A 20230-nucleotide genomic window follows, 5' to 3' on the forward strand; every position below is an offset into this window, starting at 1 on the left:
CCTGTCCTCAGAGTCTGTTGGTCCTGGCAAAAGAGGGCCTTATTTTATTTATTTTTCTTTGAAATAGTGTCTCGCTCTCCCGCCCAGGCTGGAGTGCAGTGGCTCAATCTCAGCTCACTTGCAACCTCCGCCTCCAGGGCTCAAGCGATCCTCCCGCCTCAGCCTCCAGAGTAGCTGGGACTACAAGCACCAGCCACGACGCCGGCTAATTTCCTCCTCCCCCCGCCCCTCAACCGCGAGAAGGGGTCTCCCTATGTTGCCTAGGCGGGTCTTGAACTCCTAGGCTCAGGCGATCCTCCCGCCTCGGTCTCCCAAAGTGCTGGGATTACAGGCGTGAGCAACCGCACCCGGCCAAAAGAGGGCTTTAGGGCACCCCAGAACGCTAGATGTCCCTCATCTGTCATCTTTAAAGAGGAGGAAGTGGACTCCCAATCGAGCGATAGTCCATTTCTCCCCGGCACGGTGACCCCGCGGAGGCCAGGACCAAATGTGTCTCCTTCCGGCTTGTGTAACACACCAAGTTACCGGCGCCAGGTCGCACAGCCGCCCTGGCCTTCCGGGAGGACTCCGGTGAGCGCGGTGCACGCTGCTGGGGAGTCCCACTGCGGGAGTTGAGGCCGCTGATTCCGAGGGCGGGAGGGGCAGAATCAGAAGCGATGCGGACCCTTCGGACCGCACTGCGTGAACGGCGCCTGCGCGTACACTCAGCTATTCACGACTCGTTCTTTCGGCTCTCCACTGAAAGTCGTCCCCCGGCAGGTTTCTTTTTTCTGCCTTCTTGTTTCCCTCCGGCGAGTCATTGCGATGGTGAATTTCCGTTTCCGGTGGCTTCCATGCGGACTTGAGGAGTTGCGATTTGTGTTCCGATTCAGTGCCTGGCTGTGGTAGGTGGCGGTAAGGTCCCTGGGTCTTGGGCACTGGGAGGCTCGCCAGTCGTGCAGGTGGGAAGGTCGTTCCCCGGTCCTCCGGGTCATCTTTGCTCCGGAGAATCGGCATATTTCGCATCTATGGGACGCGTGCCGGGGTCGTTGGAAGAGTGACGGGACGGGGAGGGAAGGTAGCAGAGAGACATCGTTTCCCGGAGATGGGGTCCTGGCAGGCGACTTAGACCTGAGCCGGATCTGTTGACCCCAATTGTGCTTTTCCCACCAAGAAGAAAGACATGGAGAGAAAAACATTACAAGTTCGGAACTAAAATAGAGAAGAAACGTAGTCTCTGAAATCACACAGCTGTTCAGTTTCAAAGCGCACCTAGTGCCAGCTCTCCTAACTTTCGACCAGCGCTCCTTGAATTTCTGTTGATATATAAAGACTTAATGGGCCAGGCGGGGTGGCTCATGTCAGTAATCCCAGTGAAAGGCCGGGATGTGCGGATCGCGAGGTCAACAGATCGAGACCATCCTGGCCAACTTGGTGAAACCCGTCTCCACTAAAAATGCAAAAAAAAAAAAAAAAAAAAATCAGCGGGGTGTGGTGGCGCGTACCTGTAGTCGCAGCTACTCCGGAGGCGGAGGCAGGAACATTTCTTGAACCCGGGAGGCATAGGTTGCAGTGGCGCCACTGCACTCCAGCCTGGCGACAGAGCGAGACTCTTGTCTTAAAAACAAAACAAAACAAAAACTTTCTTTTTCCACACTGGTGTTTGTGCCTGTGGGAAGCCTCTGACTCACCTTCATGCTCCAGGGCAGTCTTCCTATGTATTCCTCATTGTATGGCATGGAAGATACTAGTTTGGATTTCCCTCTGCAAATCAGATCATAGCTGTACCCATTTACTGGCACAGTGCCTAGCACATCATAGACAGACACAAATATTTATTAAACGAAATTAATACAGTACCTTAATTGAATGAAATGGCACCCTGCCCCACCTTTTTAAAAACAAGCTGTCAGATTTTATGTACCCCGATTTCCTAAAAGCTCACTAATTCAGTGATTGCCAGTTTATTGCCACAGATTGCCAGGTAGCTCAGAAATCAGTGGAAGGGTCTCTGTAAGTCCATGGAGTCTCCAGGCATCATCTAGAACCAGTCATTTCTCACACGTACAGATAACTGCTGTTTTTCAAATGTATGTAGATGAGTTGTAATTTAGAAGTTTTACAGAGTCAACAGGTACTAAAAGTAATACTACGATCATATTGGAGGTTCATAAAAACGTTTTTAGGCCTGGTGCAGTGGCTCACACCTGTAATCTCAGGACTTTGAGAGCCAAGGCAGGTGGATCACGTGAGGTTGGGAGTTCAAAACCAGCCTGGCCAACATGGTGAAACCCCATGTCTACTAAAAATACAAAATTAGCGGGGTGTGGTGGTGCATGCCTGTAATCCCAGCTTCTTGGGAGGCTGAGGCAGGAGAATCACTTTGAACCTGGGTGACGGAGGTTGCAGTGAGCCAAGATTTTACCACTGCACTCCAGCCTGGGTGACAAGAGCAAAACTCTGCCTCAAAAAAAAAAAAAGTTTTTACATTTTTTATTGAAATTTAAGTTTTAGTTTAAGTTAGGAAATCACTTCATTAGTCCCGTTGATATCTGAGTCTGAGCTGTCCAGTATAGTAGCCACATGTGACCATTTATAGAGTGGAATCAATTAAAAATTCATTTTTTCGGTTTCCCTAAGTACATTTTAAGTAACCACATGTGGCAAATGGCTAAATGGCTGAAAAGTACAGATATAGAATATTTCCATCCTTGCATAAATACTTTTGATATTGACACTTAAGATGATTAAAAAGTAACTTAACTGTAAAATGTAACCTTACCAGAGGTAACTCATCTAATTTATAGCATAACAGAAATGAAGTTAGGGATGGTTAAGCAGTCTCTACCCTTGTTCAGTGAGCAAATACATCATCTCTTCATAAAGAAATAAATGAAATTTACTGTTTTTTCCCTGGGTATTGCCTGGAATATAAACTGCTTCTCCCACATCCCTACCCCAACCTTCTTCCTTGTAGGTTAGAGTTACTTGTTATTGGTAAATAGCCACTATGGAGGCTAAGGACCAGAAGAAACACAGAAAGAAAAACAGTGGGCCCAAAGCTCAAAAGAAAAAGAAGCGGCATCTGCAGGATCTCCAGCTAGGAGACGAAGAAGATGCCCGGAAGAGAAATCCCAAAGCTTTTGCAGTTCAGTCTGCTGTGCGGATGGCTCGATCCTTTCACAGGTATGTTTGGCTACGGTCTGGTGGTTCTTCCGTTGATGCTTTTTAAATAGTAGGAGCCTCTCACAGGTGACATTTGGATTCACGAGTCTAGTCCAGCTCCAGAGGACATGGAGATGCATGCTGTGTGGCTTTCACTAAAACATGAGAAAGCTTTCCCATAGAAGCTGTCTTGCCTTCAGCATCTGCACACTGGTTGGTTTTTCTTGCCCAAGATAAAGGAATTCATAGAATTTGTTTGTTCCTAAACTTTAAACTGTTTCTGTCGTGATAAATGTGCTTTTTCCCTCTGGATATGTTTTACATAGCTGTAATATAAAATACAAAAATTACTGTATTTAATACTAACATAGCTTTGTTTAGTGAGTCCTTGTGATATGCCTAGCAATGTACTTTAAACATTTTTCAACTAAATGTTTACAGCAGCCTTACCAGAGTAAGGCTGCCCTCGTTTTGGGGATAAGAAAACTGAGGTCAAGAAAACAAGTTACCTCCAATCATATAACCAGTAAATAGGAGAGCCAAATTTAACTCTAGAGCTTCTGCTGTTATCTGTTATGATGCACTGCCTCAGTAGTTACCTTTTACTATTAAAGTCACTCATAAAACCCAGTCAGATTTAAGGGGTGTTTAATTTTCAACTCTATATACTGTTGAAGTCATCTTGTTACACGTTATCGAACAGCAATTATTGGATGGGGGCCAGAAATTAACAAGCCAATAATTAACAAGTTAATATATTTATATATTGTCTGTTGTACTCTCTAAAATACTAAAGTACTCTCTATAAGTATACTAAAAAAAAGCCTACTTATAAGATTGATACCTTTTACTCCATTTTGAAAATGAGTTTACTATTTTTTGTTTTCGTGAATAGAACTCAGGATTTGAAGACAAAAAAGCATCATATTCCAGTGGTTGATCGAACTCCACTAGAGCCCCCGCCAATAGTGGTGGTCGTGATGGGGCCTCCAAAAGTTGGAAAGAGCACTTTGATACAATGCCTCATTCGGAACTTCACCCGGCAGAAGTTGACGGAGATCAGAGGCCCGGTGACAATCGTGTCAGGTAAGAGATGCTGCCACAGACACAGTTGGCATGGCTGGTGTCATCTGAGGGACATGCATGTGTTTGTTGTTTTCTTGAGTGGAACATATTAAAGATTGTCATATCATGTTAACCTCTCTTATGCTTTTACTAAGTTGGCTATAGCTTCAGAAAAGGGTAAGTTCTCAGAAATAGGGATGTGATACATGTCTTATTGTGACTGCCCTGTGGCTTTGCCGAGTATGTTTCTTGGAAGGGCCTAGGAGGCCTGGTCACCTCGTGAACACATCATTTAACGGATAGCACACACTTCCTATGTGCCAGGCGCACATGCTTGCCCTTATGAAGCCACATTCTGGTGGAAGTGAGTTTTCTCTTTTTCCTGTGATAATTTGTCTGCTTTGGGAGATGGTGACCTTTCCAAGTTTGAGGGAAAATATAACAAGCTTCCAGTGGTAGAATGGCAATGTACAGTCTGAAATCTTTTGTTATTGCAATAATATAGTTGGATTGAGGCTTTTTTTTTTTTTTTTTTTTATCTTTGGAGCATCCATATTTTCTTTTTCTTTTTTTGAGACAGAGTCTTACTCTATGGCACAGGCTGGAGTGCAGTAGGGTGATTACAGCTCACTGCAGCCTCAACTTCCCAGGCTCAAGCAATCCCCCTACCTTAGCCTTCTGAGTAGTGTATGCCACCATGCCTGGCTAATTTTTCCTTTTTTTTTTTTTCTTTCCCTGTAGAGATGGGGTTTCCCCATGTGACCCAGGCTGGTCTCAAAACTCCTGGGCTCAAGGGATCTGCCTGCATCGGCCCCCCAAGGTTTTGGGACTAAAGGCGTGAGCCAGTGTGCCCAACCCATATTTTCTTGATCATTTTCTTTTTACCTTAATTTAGAAATAATTATTGTTATGAATATTCTGTTTCATTATGTTTGAGGATGTTTTTAGCTATGGTGGGAATACGGGAAGTTTTGATAGAGGCGAAGACATTGGCCTGCAGCTGAACAGCAGGATTGTGGTTATCATGGAGTCTGTCCAGTCAGGATTTTCTCTGTATGAGCACTTTTATTCATCTGGGTAGACTTCTGATATTATTTCAGTTTAGAATACAGCAAGAAAAACAAGATGAAATTTATTTTATGTTACCAGTTTTTGCCTATAAAAATGAACTTCTAGTATACTCCTGTAAACATATACGGCGTTTTACTGGACACAATTAAAACATGAAAATTAGAGTTGATGCTTAGAGTTTTTTCAGAGTCTTTTTAAAGTAAACTTTTTATCTTTTCACTTATAGGTAAAAAGCGCAGACTCACCATTATTGAATGTGGATGTGACATTAACATGATGATTGATCTGGCTAAAGTAGCAGATCTGGTAAGTCAGCAAGGGCAGCCTGGGGTGCTGATGGAGACTTACAGCATTGTGGTGGGTTATTTACCCCATGATGAAGGGAAGAAAGTTTTATGATTATTAAAGGAAACATGGTCTTCATGAGGGATACAGTACATGTGATTGAATTGATGATAATAATAAATGTTGTTATATTAATAATAAAAATGGAATGTGCACAATGAAATATATTCCATAATCTAAAAGCAAATCACAAGATGGAGAAAAACCTTTAATGAACACAGCTAATAAGAACTCATTAACTTACGTGTGTGTATATATATACACGTGTGTGTATATATACATATACACATGCAAGTTAATGAGTTATATAATGAACATATGTATATGTGTGCATACATTCAAATATATCGTAGTAAGTACCGTTTCTTCCTGGACCACTCCTGGCACTATGCTAACTGCTTCCTACAAATTTAGCTTACATAAACCCTTGATATACCCTTGAGGTGAGTCGGTATTATCTGTTGTTTCCATAAGATGAAATAGAGGCTCCCAGCAGTTATGTACCTTGTGTGAAGGTGGGACCCTTGTTCCCGATGGTTCCAGAACCTTCCTCCTTAATAGTAATGATAAGTAAGTACATGAATTGCCCTCAAGAAGTGGTCAGAGTTTATCAATTGAAAATCTAGACAGTACTCGGTGTATAGAAAACGTACACGCGTTTGCATTTATGGAAATGGTAAGGTTCACTATTTTCTGATATTCTATTAACTATCTTTTAAATTGACAAAAATAAAATACAAATTAGTAAAAAAAAAAAACATATTGATTAGGAAGTGTGGGTGACAGATACCTTGGTTTTTTCATTTTTATTTAGTTTTTTCTAGACAGCTGTTTGGTGTGGTGACAAAGAGCTACGTATTTTATACTTTGGTACAGGAAACTCCTAAATTACAAAGTAAAAAGTAATACAGATTTTAAAGTTGTGTCATTGTAATGTCAGGAAGCTAAATAGCATTCAAATTTTGAACATGTAATGCTGCTGTTAATAAAAATAAGTGTTGTTATTAATGTAGTATAAGCTTGTTAAATCTTGTATACTTGAAATGATTGGGATAGTTCAAAGAAGTCATTTGTTTCTCTTTTATTTAAAATGTAGCAAGTTTCTAATTTCGAAGACATACTTATTGAGAGATGCCATTACATTTTTATTTTTAATTATTATGAATACATAATAGTTATACATATTTATGGGGTACATGTGGTATTTTGTTAGAAGCGTACAATGTTTGATGATCAAATCAGGGTAATTAGGATATCTATCACCTCAAACATTTATCATTTCTTTGTGTTAGGAACATTTCAATTTCATTCTTTTAGTTATTCTAAATTAAAATTATAGCCATCCTATTGTGCTGTTGGACACTAGAATTTATTTTATTGAAGTGTATTTTTTTTTTTACCTGTTAACTTTTCCCTCTTTGTCCCTCCCTCCCTGCTGCCCTTCCCAGCCTCTTAACCATCATTGAGGCAGATGCCTATTATGTAAACCTTTTTAAGATTTTCAAAAGGAACACACACATGGTAAAGCACTCTAACTGTAATGCAGGATACACACAATGCACATTTTCTTTTTCCCTGCTCTAACTGCTGGTCTCTCAGATCCCTGCAGAGCAGTATCCTTCCAGATGCATATAAACACACACACCACCCTTTAAAAATACAAATGGTAGCTTATTTGACACACTGTTCTGTGCTTTGCTTTTCTCATGTAATATATCTTGGAGGTATAATCAGTAAGTATTGTAGTTCTGTCTCCTTTTTAATCCATTCTATGGATACACCATAATTTATTTAGCCTACCTTATGTTGCTTACTCTGCTCTGGGTTGTCAAAGCCTCCTGAGTGCGCAGAGGCACACACAATATGTAAATTTAGGTGTGTACGTGTGTGTGGATTAGGGAAGTAACACTGGCTTAGATGACAAAGATTGGCAGCTGAGATACTGTTTGCCCCCTGTTCTTCCCGACCCTACAACCAGCTGCTTGCCCCTTGGCACTCTGTGGCATCAGATGTGGTGTGAAGTTATTCAACCTGTCCTTTGAGCTGGTCCAGTGTTGCTGGAGGACTCTGCTTGCTGCTTCAGTCTGCAGTGGCAGCTGTGCTTTCTCACAAGCCCAGCTTCATATATTCTGTAGTTTCAGATTTTGAATGTTTCTCAGTTTAATCAAAGATGGGCGTTTCTGTTTCCATTTTTTTGTTATTTTTAGTTACCTAAGGAAAGATAAGAACAGAAGTGTCTTTAATATTAAAACTAGAAGTTTCCAGGAATCAATTCTGAAATTATTTTGCATCTTTGAAGTGTCTTAAATTTTAAAAATTGATCTTACCTGCTTAAATTTTCTTATAGACTATGATTCATCGTAATTGTACTATTTTTGACTTAATTCAAAAAAAAAAATTCTGAGCAATTGAGTTATACAAATCAACATATAAGATAAATGTTTCCACTGCATACTTCCCAGCAAAAAACAGATTTTTTTTTTCTGTGAGGAGATTAAGACATATTTAATATTTCATTGATTACCATTTTGTTCCCATTCTTTGAGTGTCAAGAGACCTGTTATTTGGCTTAAAAATGCCTTACAGAAAACTTCACTTCTTTCAATTAGGATTTCTTAGGTAAGGTCCAGGTTAGACCCAGCCTTTTCTGAGTACTTCTCATACATTAAAATTCTTAAAATGAAAGTTTGTATCCTAGTGGCCATTGTCTTATGGTTGCCTTTTGGAGCAAGACATTGGGTGGTGGTTTCTCACTAATAGGGTGATGCCTGTTAGTCATTTGATTTAGCCTGGATTGGGACTTTTCTGTCAAGGGCCAGATAGTAAATATTTTTGGCTTTGTGGATCATATCTCTTGCAGCTACTTAGCTCTGCATTTGTAGTGCACAGGCAGCCATAGACAATATGTAAATGAATTACGTGGCTGTGTCCCAATTAAAGTTTAGTTACAAAAACAGGAGTTGGGCTGGATTTGGCCCGTGGGCCAGTTGCCAACCCCTAGTGTAGGTGGTCTGTTTTGGTAGTCTCTTTGAGAAATGATGTGTTCTGCTTTTAGGTACTGATGCTTATAGATGCCAGCTTTGGGTTTGAAATGGAAACGTTTGAGTTTCTAAACATCTGTCAAGTACACGGTTTCCCTAAAATTATGGGAGTTCTCACCCACCTCGACTCCTTCAAGCATAATAAGCAACTGAAGAAGACAAAGAAGCGATTAAAACACAGGTTCTGGACAGAAGTTTACCCGGTAGGAAGAGAAATAATTGTTGAATACTAACAGTATAATCCTTTTAAAATAGACTAAAGAGACCAGGTGCAGTGGCTCATGCCTATAATAACAGCACTTTGGGAGGCAGAGGCGGGCGGATCACTTGAGGCCAGGAGTTTCAAACTCAGGGCAACATGGCCAAACCTATCTAATAAAAATGCAAAAATTAGCCAGTGTGGTGGCATGCGCCTGCAATTCCAGCTACTTGTGAGGCTGAGACATGAGAATTGCTTGAACCTGGGAGGCAGAGGGTGCAGTGAGCTGAGATCGTGCCATTGCACTCCAGCCTGGGTGACAGAGTGAGATTCCATCTTAAAAAAAAAAAAGACTGAAGAGACATTAGTAAACATCTCTATAGCATTCACCTCCTGAATTTCCTTTGTGTGTGTGTGTGTGAGTGTGTGTGTGTGTGTGTGTGTGTGTGTGTGTGTTTTCACAGTCTCTGGAAGATTTCCCTCAAGAGAATGTTTATTCTGAGCCTCTTGGTGTATCTCACTGGTCCCTTGTACCTGCTGCACCAGGCAGTGTCTGGCTGTTTTGGGATCGAGACTTTAAATAGAGTATATCAGGAGTTTCTTGGAGTTATAGGACCAGGCACTGCCCCTTCCTTTGCATACTGCTCTGGTTCATTGGCCACAGAACCATTTCTGTGTTCAGAGGCCTCACCTCCTTCTCCTCACCATTCTTAGACACCTCTGCTCAGCTGCAGAGCAGTCTGCCTCTGTGGGGTTCTAATAAGTCCTGAAAGAAGCCAGCAAGGCTCTGGAAGCCTCAGGACAGTGGTTTGCTGGAAGTCTCCCTTCTTACAATTGCTTCTTGTTTAGAGTTTTTATTTTGCAGCAGTATTAATGAGAATTTAATTGAAATTTAACTTTTAATTTTCCTTTAATGTTTAGGGTGCAAAGCTGTTCTACCTTTCTGGAATGGTGCATGGAGAATATCAAAACCAAGAAATCCACAATCTGGGCCGTTTTATTACAGTTATGAAGTTTAGGCCTCTCACATGGCAAACTTCTCACCCTTATATCCTGGCAGACAGGTAAAAAGTGATTGTAAACTTTTTCTTCCTGGGCCATATATTTCAAAGTTAAAAAGGCTAGAAAAAGAAAAGAACAGTGATAGGATTTATTTTGTGCCAATTTGAATAGTAGGGGTAGAAGTGCAGTTGATGGAAAATGTCTACTTACTTATTGCTCCAAGATGCTGTGCCTTTGGGAGTAAATTAATTACGAGATGTTTAGGAAAATGGGTGGATTTGGAAGCATTTAAGGCTGTAGGATATGACCCCATCCTACGTTCAGCCTCAGTTTTCAGTGATGCTGCCTTGTACCCATGTGCTTTGAGTTCTTCGTGTGTGCCTTCAGTTTCCTTCCTTTGTGCCCTTCCTCACGTGGTTTTCTCAGCCTGGAATTCCCTTTTTCACCTGCCAGAATCCACCTCACAGTAAAAATCCCAGAGTACAGGCTCACCGTCTTTCAGAAAGGGATTTTCTGAATATGTTCTTCACTCTTCCCTGACCCCAGGTGGACTTCATCTCCCTGTCTGGCTTCTCATGGAATGAATGTCACTTTCAGCCTAGAGACACAGTTGTGTGTCTGTCCCTTTTCCTCTGGTGGATGGTGAACAGTGCTTCCTTATTTCTGCATTTTCTAGTTTTCTAAACAACGTGCTTACCAGACAAGAGTGTGATGAGTCACTGACACATGAAAGGAGGGATAGGAAGTTCTGGCATTCATTTCTGCTGTATGGCTGAGTTTATTTTTCTAGGATGGAAGATTTGACAAACCCAGACGATATCCGAACAAACATCAAATGTGACCGGAAAGTGTCTCTTTATGGTTATTTAAGAGGAGCGCACTTGAAAAATAAAAGCCAGATTCACATGCCAGGTATTGTCTTGTTGTTAGAACATGCTAGAATTACACATAGGATTCTCGAGATTGCTTCGTTTCTCAGGAAAACTGAAAAATGACCAAACAAGGGAAGATGGCCTTGCTGGAGGTTTTAAACCCAGCTATGTATAGGCCTGCAATGGTGTTATCGAATCCTCTCCTCTGACTTCTTGTCTTGTAGTGAGAGGGGCACTATTCCAGTGTGCCACAATGCCCTTTAGTGTCATGGTTTAAGCCCTTGGACTGTGGATTATTTTTACCCCCACAGTGAACAATAGGTACTTACTGACTTCTTGTCAGCTGAAGCTGGCTTTTTGAAAGGGTCCTGTCTTCTAGGTGTAGGAGATTTCACCGTGAGTGACGTCAGTTTCCTCCCAGACCCTTGTGCTCTTCCTGAACAACAGAAGAAGCGCTGTTTAAATGAGAAGGAGAAGCTGGTTTATGCGCCTCTTTCTGGAGTTGGGGGTGTGCTGTATGACAAAGACGCTGTATATGTTGACCTCGGTGGCAGCCACGGTTTTCAGGCATCGGTGAGACACAAGTCATTGTTCTGAACTCTCATTCTTCTTTCCTAATCTATTTTTTAACCACAAAAGTAATGTACTCAGCTTTTATTTCTTGAAGACTTTTCTCTTGTACTTATAATAAAGGTCTAAATGCATATTGTAAATATATAGAATAAAAAGAAAACTTTTTTTTCATTATACCAAGAAGAGTCCTGTCCTCCATGCCTCCTTGATCCATGGCCCCAGTGTGGGCACTGCTGCCTGCATGGCCCATCCTCGTTTCTACAAAATCAATGTGCTTTCCAGCTCTCATTGGTCTTTTTCTTTTTCTCATTCCCAGTGATCTCCTTTGTATTTTAAAGTGGGTTTCAAATGTTTATTTCTTGGTTCTGAAGTTGAATTGTATTGGGTTAAAATCAGGGTTATTTAAAAATGTTAGAAAAGCTAGCATTGTGGTTGTAGCACTGGAACTGAGGCTTTTTAAGCTAGGTTTTTAGGTTTTTATACTCCCTGAACTTTGGAAAAGTTTAATGGAGATGGGGATCCATTTCAGGCTTTGTTGTAAAGATTTTCTTCTCTGCTTTTCGAGGCATTAAGAAAGGTTCTCAGGAAATGTGTCTAAGGTAATTTTGAGAAACTGAGTGAAACCAGTGTCTCTCCAGGATCTTTATACTTTCCTCACGTCCCCTTTCTTGGTGCTGTTGACAGGATGAGGTGGGGTCCACCCATGAGCTGGTCCAGAGTCTCATCTCCACCCATTCCACCATTGATGCCAAGATGGCTTCAAGTCGAGTGATGCTGTTTTCTGATTCCAAGGCACTTGGGTCAGAGGATATAGATAATCAAGGGTAAGTCTGCTTTTTTTCTATTTTTAATAAAAGGATGTATTACAGAAGATGCGTAGTTCTGCCATCAGAACACATTTTGGTGGGATTAATTCCAGATTGTTTTGTTTTTCTTTGTGTGTGCATATATCTCTGAGGGCTCTTCACATACCTGACATTACAAGGGAGTATTTTCTTGAAATAAAGTACAGGATGCATTTTTCAAGACCCTAAATATTCCTCAAATGCCACACCATCAAATGCCAACCTATGCCAATCCATAGGTTGCTTTTTGTTTTTAAGAGACCTGAGGCCACTGGGCTTTCTTTTGGTGGCCAAAACGCTAGAGCAGAGTCAGGGAGTTTGTGGCTGCCCAGAAGCCATGTGCCTTGTCTCTGAAAGTTTTGTTTAGATTATGTTTTATTATCTCCTGTGGGTAGGTTTCCACTGATGTGTGGCTTATGTAAATTATTTTTCAGTCTAGGTTGGGAATTTGTGTGCCTTTATACATAATGGATGTTTGTAAAACATTGGTTTTGTTGTATTGATTTATGACTCCCAGTAAAATTTTTCTGAAAATTTGTTGCAATGTACATAAACCACCTAGCACAATGCCTGACAGATACGAAGTGTTCACCAAAAGATCACTCTTTTCTAATGAGCGTTATGAGCTATTTTCATTTTTGCATATCCTTCTAGTCATCCTTGTCTATAAGAATACTCCCTTCTAATATAGTTACAGTTAAAATACATAGTTTTATTTCTATATTCCGAGCACTTCCTTTTTCTATACAGTCTTTGTGTAGTCATCATGTTGTTATTATTGGTGTATTCTTTTTGTTTGTTTGTTTGTTTTTGCGATAAGGTCTCACTTTGTCTCACAGGCTGCAGTGCAGTAGCATGATCTTGGCTCACTGCAACCTTGAACTCCCAGGCGCAAGTGATCCTCCCGCTTCAGTTCCCCAAGTAGCTGGGACTACAGGAGTGTGGGAGCCTTCAGCCTGTCTCCTGTGTCCTTTCAACCACTCCCGGCTAATTTTTTTATTGTTATCTAGAGAAGAGGTCTCACTATGTTGCCTAGGTTGGTCTAGAACTCCTGAGCTCAAGCTCAAGTCCTCCTGCCTTGGCCTCCCAAAGTCCTGGGATTACAGATGTGAGCCACTATGCCTGGCCTATTATTGCTGTATTCTAACTTACCATCTCTTATGGTATGATTTTTAGTTTTTTCTAATTTATGTTTCCATAATTTTATATATCATGCTACATTAAACAGCTTCATACAGTTTTCTTTCATTCTGTGATTTTAGCCTCCTGATGATTATTCTCTGTCAGTTGTGGCACTGATGACTTAAAATGGATTTTATTCCTCGGTCACTCCTCCTACATTTGTTAGCTGGCATTTTTAACACAGAGCTTTCACTTCTCCCCTTTATTTCGGTATCACTGCTGACTAATGCACTTGCATTTTATTCCATGTGTTATTTTCTGTCACTATCATTATTCTTTCTGATGCCTGTGCTGTCCCAGATTCGGCCGCGGGAGTCTTCAGCCTGTCTCCTCTGTTTCAACTGTCTTTGTTAGTCTTTGAGTGTTTCTTACCCTCTGACAGAAAACGAGGATCAGGCTCATTTTGCCCTCTTTCTGCTTTGGGCCCAGACTCAGCCATTTCTCTTAAGGATCATGTGTTTTTAGCTTAGAAATACATCAGCTTTCCAAAAGATCTACAAAATATTAACTTCCCTTTTCAGCAATTTTTTTCTAAAATTAGATTTTTTTTTTTTTTTTGAAGAAGGTTATTCCTTTATTCTCTCTGTAAGTTTTTTTTGAAGTGTGGTATTAGGGAACCACGCCTGAGTTTGCTTATTAACTCTTACAATGTTTATCGGATCATTTTTTTTTTCTTTTTCTTTTTCTTTTTATTTTATTTTTTTTTCCCATTTAGTTATTTTATTGCATTTTAGGTTTTGGCGTACATGTGAAGAACATGCAAAATTGTTGCATAGGAACACACGTGGCAGTGTGCTTTGCTGCCTTCCTCCCCATCACCTACATCTGGCATTTCTCCCCTTGCTATCTCTCCCCAGCTTCCCACCCCCCACCGTCCCTCCCCTATTTCCCCCCAACTGACCACAGTGTGTAGTGCTCCCCTCCCTGTGTCCATGTGTTCTCATTGTTCAACACCCGCCTATGAGTGAGAACATGCGGTGTTTGATCTTCTGCTCTTCTGTCAGTTTGCTGAGAATGATGGTTTCCAGGTTCATCCATGTCCCTACAAAGGACCCAAACTCATCGTTTTTGATGGCTGCATAATATTCCATGGTGTATATGTGCCACATTTTCCCTATCCAGCCTATCGTCGATGGGCATTTGGGTTGGTTCCAGGTCTTTGCTATTGTAAACAGTGCTGCAATGAACATTCGTGTGCACGTGTCCTTATAGTAGAACAATTTGTAATCCTTTGGATATATACCCAGTAATAGGATTGCTGGGTCGAATGGAATTTCTATTTCTAGGTCCTTGAGGAATCGCCACACTGTCTTCCACGATGGTTGAACTAATTTACACTCCCACCAACAGTGTAAAAGTGTTCCTATTTCTCCACATCCTCTCCAGCATCTGTTGTCTCCAGATTTTTTAATGATCGCCATTCTAACTGGTGTGAGATGGTATCTCAATGTAGTTTTGATTTGCATTTCTCTGATGACCAGTGATGATGAGCATTTTTTCATATGTTTGTTGGCCTCACGTACGTCTTCTTTGGTAAAGTGTCTGTTCGTATCCTTTGCCCACTTTTGAATGGGCTTGTTAGTTTTTTTCTTGTAAATCTGTTTTAGTTCTTTGTAAATTCTGGATATCAGCCCTTTGTCAGATGGGTAAACTGCAAAAATTTTTTCCCAATCTGTTGGTTGCCGATTCACTCTAATGATTGTTTCTTTTGCTGTGCAGAAGCTGTGGAGTTTGATTAGGTCCCATTTGTCTATTTTGGCTTTTGTTGTCAATGCTTTTGGTGTTTTGGTCATGAAGTCCTTGCCTACACCTACGTCCTGAATGGTTTTGCCTAGATTTTCTTCTAGGGTTTTTATGGTGTTAGGTCTTATGTTTAAGTCTTTAATCCATCTGGAGTTAATGTTAGTGTAAGGTGTCAGGAAGGGGTCCAGTTTCTGCTTTCTGCACATGGCTAGCCAGCTTTCCCAACACCATTTATTGAACAGGGAATCCTTTCCCCATTGCTTGTTTTTGTCTGGTTTGTCAAAGATCAGATGGTTGTAGATATGTTGTGTTGCCTCCGAGACCTCTGTTCTGTTCCATTGGTCTATATCTCTGTTTTGGTACCAGTACCATGCTGTTTTGATTACTGTAGCCTTGTAGTATAGTTTGAAGTCTGGTAGTGTGATGCCCCCCGCTTTGTTCTTTTTGCTTAGAATTGACTTGGCTATGCGGGCTCTCTTTTGGTTCCATATGAAGTTTAAGGTGCTTTTTTCCAGTTCTGCGAAGCAGGTCATTGGTAGCTTGATGGGGATAGCATTGAATCTGTAAATTACTTTGGGCAGTATGGCCATTTTCACGATATTGATTCTTCCTAACCATGAACATGGAATGTTTCTCCATCTGTTTGTGTCCTCTCTTATTTCGTTGAGCAGTGGCTTGTAGTTCTCCTTGAAGAGGTCCTTTACATTCCTTGTTAGTTGTATTCCTAGGTATTTTATTCTCTTTGTGGCAATTGTGAATGGAAGTTTGTTCTTGATTTGGCTCTCTTTATGTCTGTTATTGGTGTATAGGAATGCATGTGATTTTTGCACATTGATTTTGTATCCTGAGACTTTGCTGAACTGGCTTATCAGTTTCAGGAGGTTTGGGGCTGAGACGATGTGGTCTTCTAGATACACAATCATGTCGTCTGCAAATAGAGACAATTTGACTTCCTCCTTTCCTATTTGAATGCCCTTTATTTCTTTTTCTTGCCTGACTGCTCTGGCTAGAACTTCTAATAGTATATTGAATAGCAGTGGTGAGAGAGGACATCCTTGTCTGGTGCCACATTTCAAGGGGAATGCTTCCAGTTTTTGCCCATTCAGTATGATACTGGCTGTTGGTTTGTCATAAATAGCTTTTATTATTTTGAGATACGTTCCATCGATACCTAGCTTATTGAGTGTTTTTAGCATAAAGGGCTGTTGAATTTTGTCAAAGGCCTTCTCTGCATCAATTGAGATAATCATGTGGTTTTTGTCTTTGGTTCTGTTTATGTGGTGAATTACGTTTATAGACTTGCGTATGTTGAACCAGCCTTGCATCCCCGGGATGAAGCCTACTTGATCATGGTGGATAAGCTTTTTGATGTGCTGTTGCACTCGGCTTGTCAGTATTTTATTGAAGATTTTTGCATCTATGTTCATCATGGATATTGGCCTGAAGTTTTCTTTTCTTGTTGAGTCTCTGCTGGGTTTTGGAATCAGGATGATGTTGGTGTCATAAAATGATTTGGGAAGAATTCCCTCTTTTTGTATTGTTTGGAATAGTTTCAGAAGAAATGGTACCAGCTCCTCTTTGTATGTCTGGTAGAATTCAGCTGTGAACCCATCAGGACCTGGGCTTTTTTTGGGTGGTAAGCTCTTAATTGCTGCCTCAACTTCAGATCTTGTTATAGGTCTGTTCAGGGTTTCGGCTTCTTCCTGGTTTAGGCTTGGCAGGAGGCAAGTGTCCAGGAATTTATCCATTTCTTCCAGGTTTATTAGTTTGTGTGCATAGAGTTGTTTGTAATAATCTCTGATGATGGTTTGAATTTCTGTGGAATCTGTGGTGATATCCCCTTTATCGTTTTTTATTGCATCAATTTGGTTATTCTCTCTTTTCTTTTTTATTAATCTGGCTAGTGGTCTGTCTATTTTGTTGATCTTTTCAAAAAACCAGCTCCTGGATTTATTGATTTTTTGAAGGGTTTTTTGTGTCTCTATCTCCTTCAGTTCTGCTCTGATCTTAGCTATTTCTTGTCTTCTGCTAGACTTTGAGTTTTTTTGATCTTGCTCCTCTAGCTCTTTCAGTTTTCACGATAGGGTGTCAATTTTTGATCTCTCCTTGCTTCTCATGTGGGCACTTATTGCTATATATTTTCCTCTAGAGACTGCTTTAAATGTGTCCCAGAGATTCTGGTATGTTGTGTCTTCATTCTCGTTGGTTTCGAAGAACATCTTTATTTCTGCCTTCATTTCATTGTTTATCCAGTCAACATTCAAGAGCAAGTTGTTCAGTTTCCATGAAGCTCTGCGTTTCTGAGTTAGTTTTTGAATTCTGAGTTCTAACTTGATTGCACTGTGGTCTGAGAGACTGTTTGTTACGATTTCCGTTCTTTTGCATTTCCTGAGGAGTGATTTACTCCCAATTATGTGGTCAATTTTAGAGTAGGTGTGATGTGGTGCTGAGAAGAATGTATATTCTGTGGATTTGGGGTGGAGAGTTCTGTAAATGTCTATTAGATTTGCTTGGTCCAGGTCTGAGTTCAAGTCCTGGATATCCTTGTTAATTTTCTGTCTGGTTGATCTGTCTAATGTTGACAATGGGGTGTTAAAGTCTCCCACTATTATTGTGTGGGAGTCTAAGTCTCTTTGTAAGTCATTAAGAACTTGCCTTATGTATCTGGGTGCTCCTGTATTGGGTGCGTATATATTTAGGATCGTTAGCTCTTCTTGTTGCATTGATCCTTTTACCATTATGTAATGTCCCTCTTTGTCTCTTATGATCTTTGTTGCTTTAAAGTCTAATTTATCAGAGATGAGAATTGCAACTCCTGCTTATTTTTGCTCTCCATTTGCTTGGTAAATCTTCCTCCATCCCTTTATTTTGAGCCTTTGTGTATCTTTGCATGTGAGATGGGTTTCCTGGATACAGCACACCGATGGGTTTTGTCTTTTTATCCAATTTGCCAGTCTGTGTTTTTTGATTGGGGCATTTAGTCCATTTACATTTAGGGTTAATATTGTTATGTGTGAATTTGATACTGCCATTTTGGTGCTAGCTGGCTGTTTTGCCCTTTAGTTGAGCTGGTACTTGTTGTTCCTTTATATGTGTAGAGCCTCTTTCAGGAGCTCTTGTAGAGCTGGCCTGGTGGTGACGAAATCTCTGCGTACTTGCATGTTCCCAAAGGATTTTATGTTTCCTTCACTTATGAAGCTTAGTTTGGCTGGATAGGAGATTCTGGGTTGAAAGTTCTTTTCTTTAAGGATGTTGAATATTGGCCCCCATTCTCTTCTGGCTTGTAGGGTTTCTGCTGAGAGGTCTGATGGGCTTCCCTTTGTGGGTAACCTGACCTTTCTCTCTGGCTGCCCTTAGTATTTTCTCCTTCATTTCGACCCTGGTGAATCTGACGATTATGTGCCTTGGGGTTGCTCTTCTTGACGAATATCTTTGTGGTGTTCTCTGTATTTCCTGGACTTGAATGTTTGCCTTCCTTGCGAGGTTGGGGAAGTTTTCCTGGATAATATCCTGAAGAGTATTTTCCAGCTTGGATTCATTCTCTTCGTCGCATTCGGGTACGCCTATCAAACGTAGATTAGGTCTTTTCACATAGTCCCACATTTCTTGGAGACTTTGTTCATTCCTTTTTACCCTTTTTCCTCCAGTCCTGCCTTCCCATTTTATTTCATTGAGTTGATCTTCGACCTCTGATATCGTTTCTTCTGCTTGGTCGATTCGGCTGTTGATAATTGTGCATGCTTCACGAAGTTCTCGTGTTGCGTTTTTCAGCTCCATCAATTCACTTATATTCCTTTCTATTTTGTCCATTCTTGTTAGCATCTCGTCAAATCTTTTTTCAAGGTTCTTAGTTTCTTTGCATTTGGTTAGAACATGTTCTTTAAGTTCACAGAAGTTTCTTACTACCCACCTTCTGAAGTCTGATTCTGTCATTTCATCACACTCGTTCTCCATCCAACCTTGTTCCCTTGCTGGTGAGGAGTTGTGATCCCTTTTAGGAAGAGAGGTGTTCTGGTTTCGGGTGTTTTCATCCTTTTTGCGCTGGTTTCTTCCCATCTTTAAGGATTTATCCACCTGTTGACTTTGTAGTTGCTGGCTTTCAGATTGGGTCTCAAATCTTTCAGATTGACGGTCTGTTTGTTGATGATGAGGTTATTTCTGTTTCTTGGTTTTCCTTCTGACAGTCTGGCCCCTCTGCTGTAGGTCTGCCGAGGTTCACTCCAGGCCCTGCTTGCCTGGGGTTCACCTGCAGCAGCTGCTGAACAGCAAGGGTTGTTACCAGTTTTCTTCTTCTGCTATCTTTGTCCCAGAAGGATAGCCGCCTAGTGTCAATCTGATCTCTCTTTTATGAGGTGTCTTTTTGGATATATAGGAGTCAGGGAGCTGCTTGTGGAGACGGTCTCTTCTTTATAGGAGCTCAAATGGTGAGCTGCGAGCTCTGTTGTTGTTCATTCAGAGCTGCTGGGCAGGTACTTTTAGGTCTGCTACAGCAGAACTCATAAACTGCTTTTTGTTCCCAGGTGCTCTGTCCCAGGGATTTAGGGCTTTATTTATGAGTTTCCGTTATGCTGCCGCCGCCTTTTTTTTTTTTTTTTTTTTTCCTTCAGACCTGTCCAGTCCAGCAAGGAGGCAACCTAGTCACTGTTGGCCTATAGCAGCTTTGCTGAGCTGCTGTGGGCTCCGCCCAGCTGACAAGTGAACTTCCCTGCAGTCCTGTTTATATGGGTGTAGTTAGAACTGCTTTGATGATGGTAGCCTGCCTCTCTTGGGGCGGAGTCTCTGCTGTGGCGGGTTGCCTTGGCAACGGCGGGCTGCCTCGGTAATGGCGGACGCCCCTCCCCCACAGAGCTGGACCGTCCTGGGTTCAGCTGCCCTTGCTGTGAAACTCTCAATCCAGAGTTTCTGGTTGCTGTTCTTTTGTGGGGCCAGCCGAGCCTGATCGCCTGGCTTCCTGCCTCAGAGCCTTTTTTAAGTTGGTGTTCCAGTCGCCTGTTGAAGAGGCGCCGGGGTCTGTTTGTTTCTCCCTGTGGCCAGTCACTGCGCTGGCTTAAACAGCGGCACTGAGGTTTGTGGCGCTTTTTTTTTTTTTTTTTTTTTTTTTTTTTTTTTTTTTTTTTTTTTTTTTTTTTTTTTTTTTTTTTTTTTTTT

At 41.3% G+C, this 20230-nt stretch overlaps 1 protein-coding gene across 7 annotated transcripts in view; it reads left to right on the plus strand.

The window, feature by feature from the left end:
* The first annotated feature begins 725 nt into the window (after window positions 1-725).
* The window catches only part of LOC116545499 (ribosome biogenesis protein BMS1 homolog), a 51522-nt gene continuing 32017 nt past the window's right edge, over window positions 726-20230 (plus strand). For 5 of the 7 annotated variants that reach the window (XR_004266332.1, XM_032272040.1, XM_032272043.1 and 2 more), the window contains exons 1-9: window positions 726-884; window positions 2957-3165; window positions 4040-4230; window positions 5507-5586; window positions 8681-8869; window positions 9787-9929; window positions 10658-10779; window positions 11119-11312; window positions 11997-12136. Coding sequence is in view for 6 of the 7 variants with exons in the window: in XM_032272040.1 (XP_032127931.1) it covers window positions 2990-3165; window positions 4040-4230; window positions 5507-5586; window positions 8681-8869; window positions 9787-9929; window positions 10658-10779; window positions 11119-11312; window positions 11997-12136 (1235 nt within the window). In the remaining variant the exon portion in view is untranslated. Of the gene's footprint in view, window positions 895-2956; window positions 3166-4039; window positions 4231-5506; window positions 5587-8680; window positions 8870-9786; window positions 9930-10657; window positions 10780-11118; window positions 11313-11996; window positions 12137-20230 lie in introns of all 7 variants that reach the window. The other 2 variants (XM_032272041.1, XM_032272044.1) reach the window with 2 other exon arrangements.

This window comes from Sapajus apella, unplaced genomic scaffold (genome assembly GCF_009761245.1).
Source record: "Sapajus apella isolate SASKATOON/1434 unplaced genomic scaffold, GSC_monkey_1.0 scaffold278, whole genome shotgun sequence".
Classification (NCBI taxonomy): domain Eukaryota; kingdom Metazoa; phylum Chordata; class Mammalia; order Primates; family Cebidae; genus Sapajus; species Sapajus apella.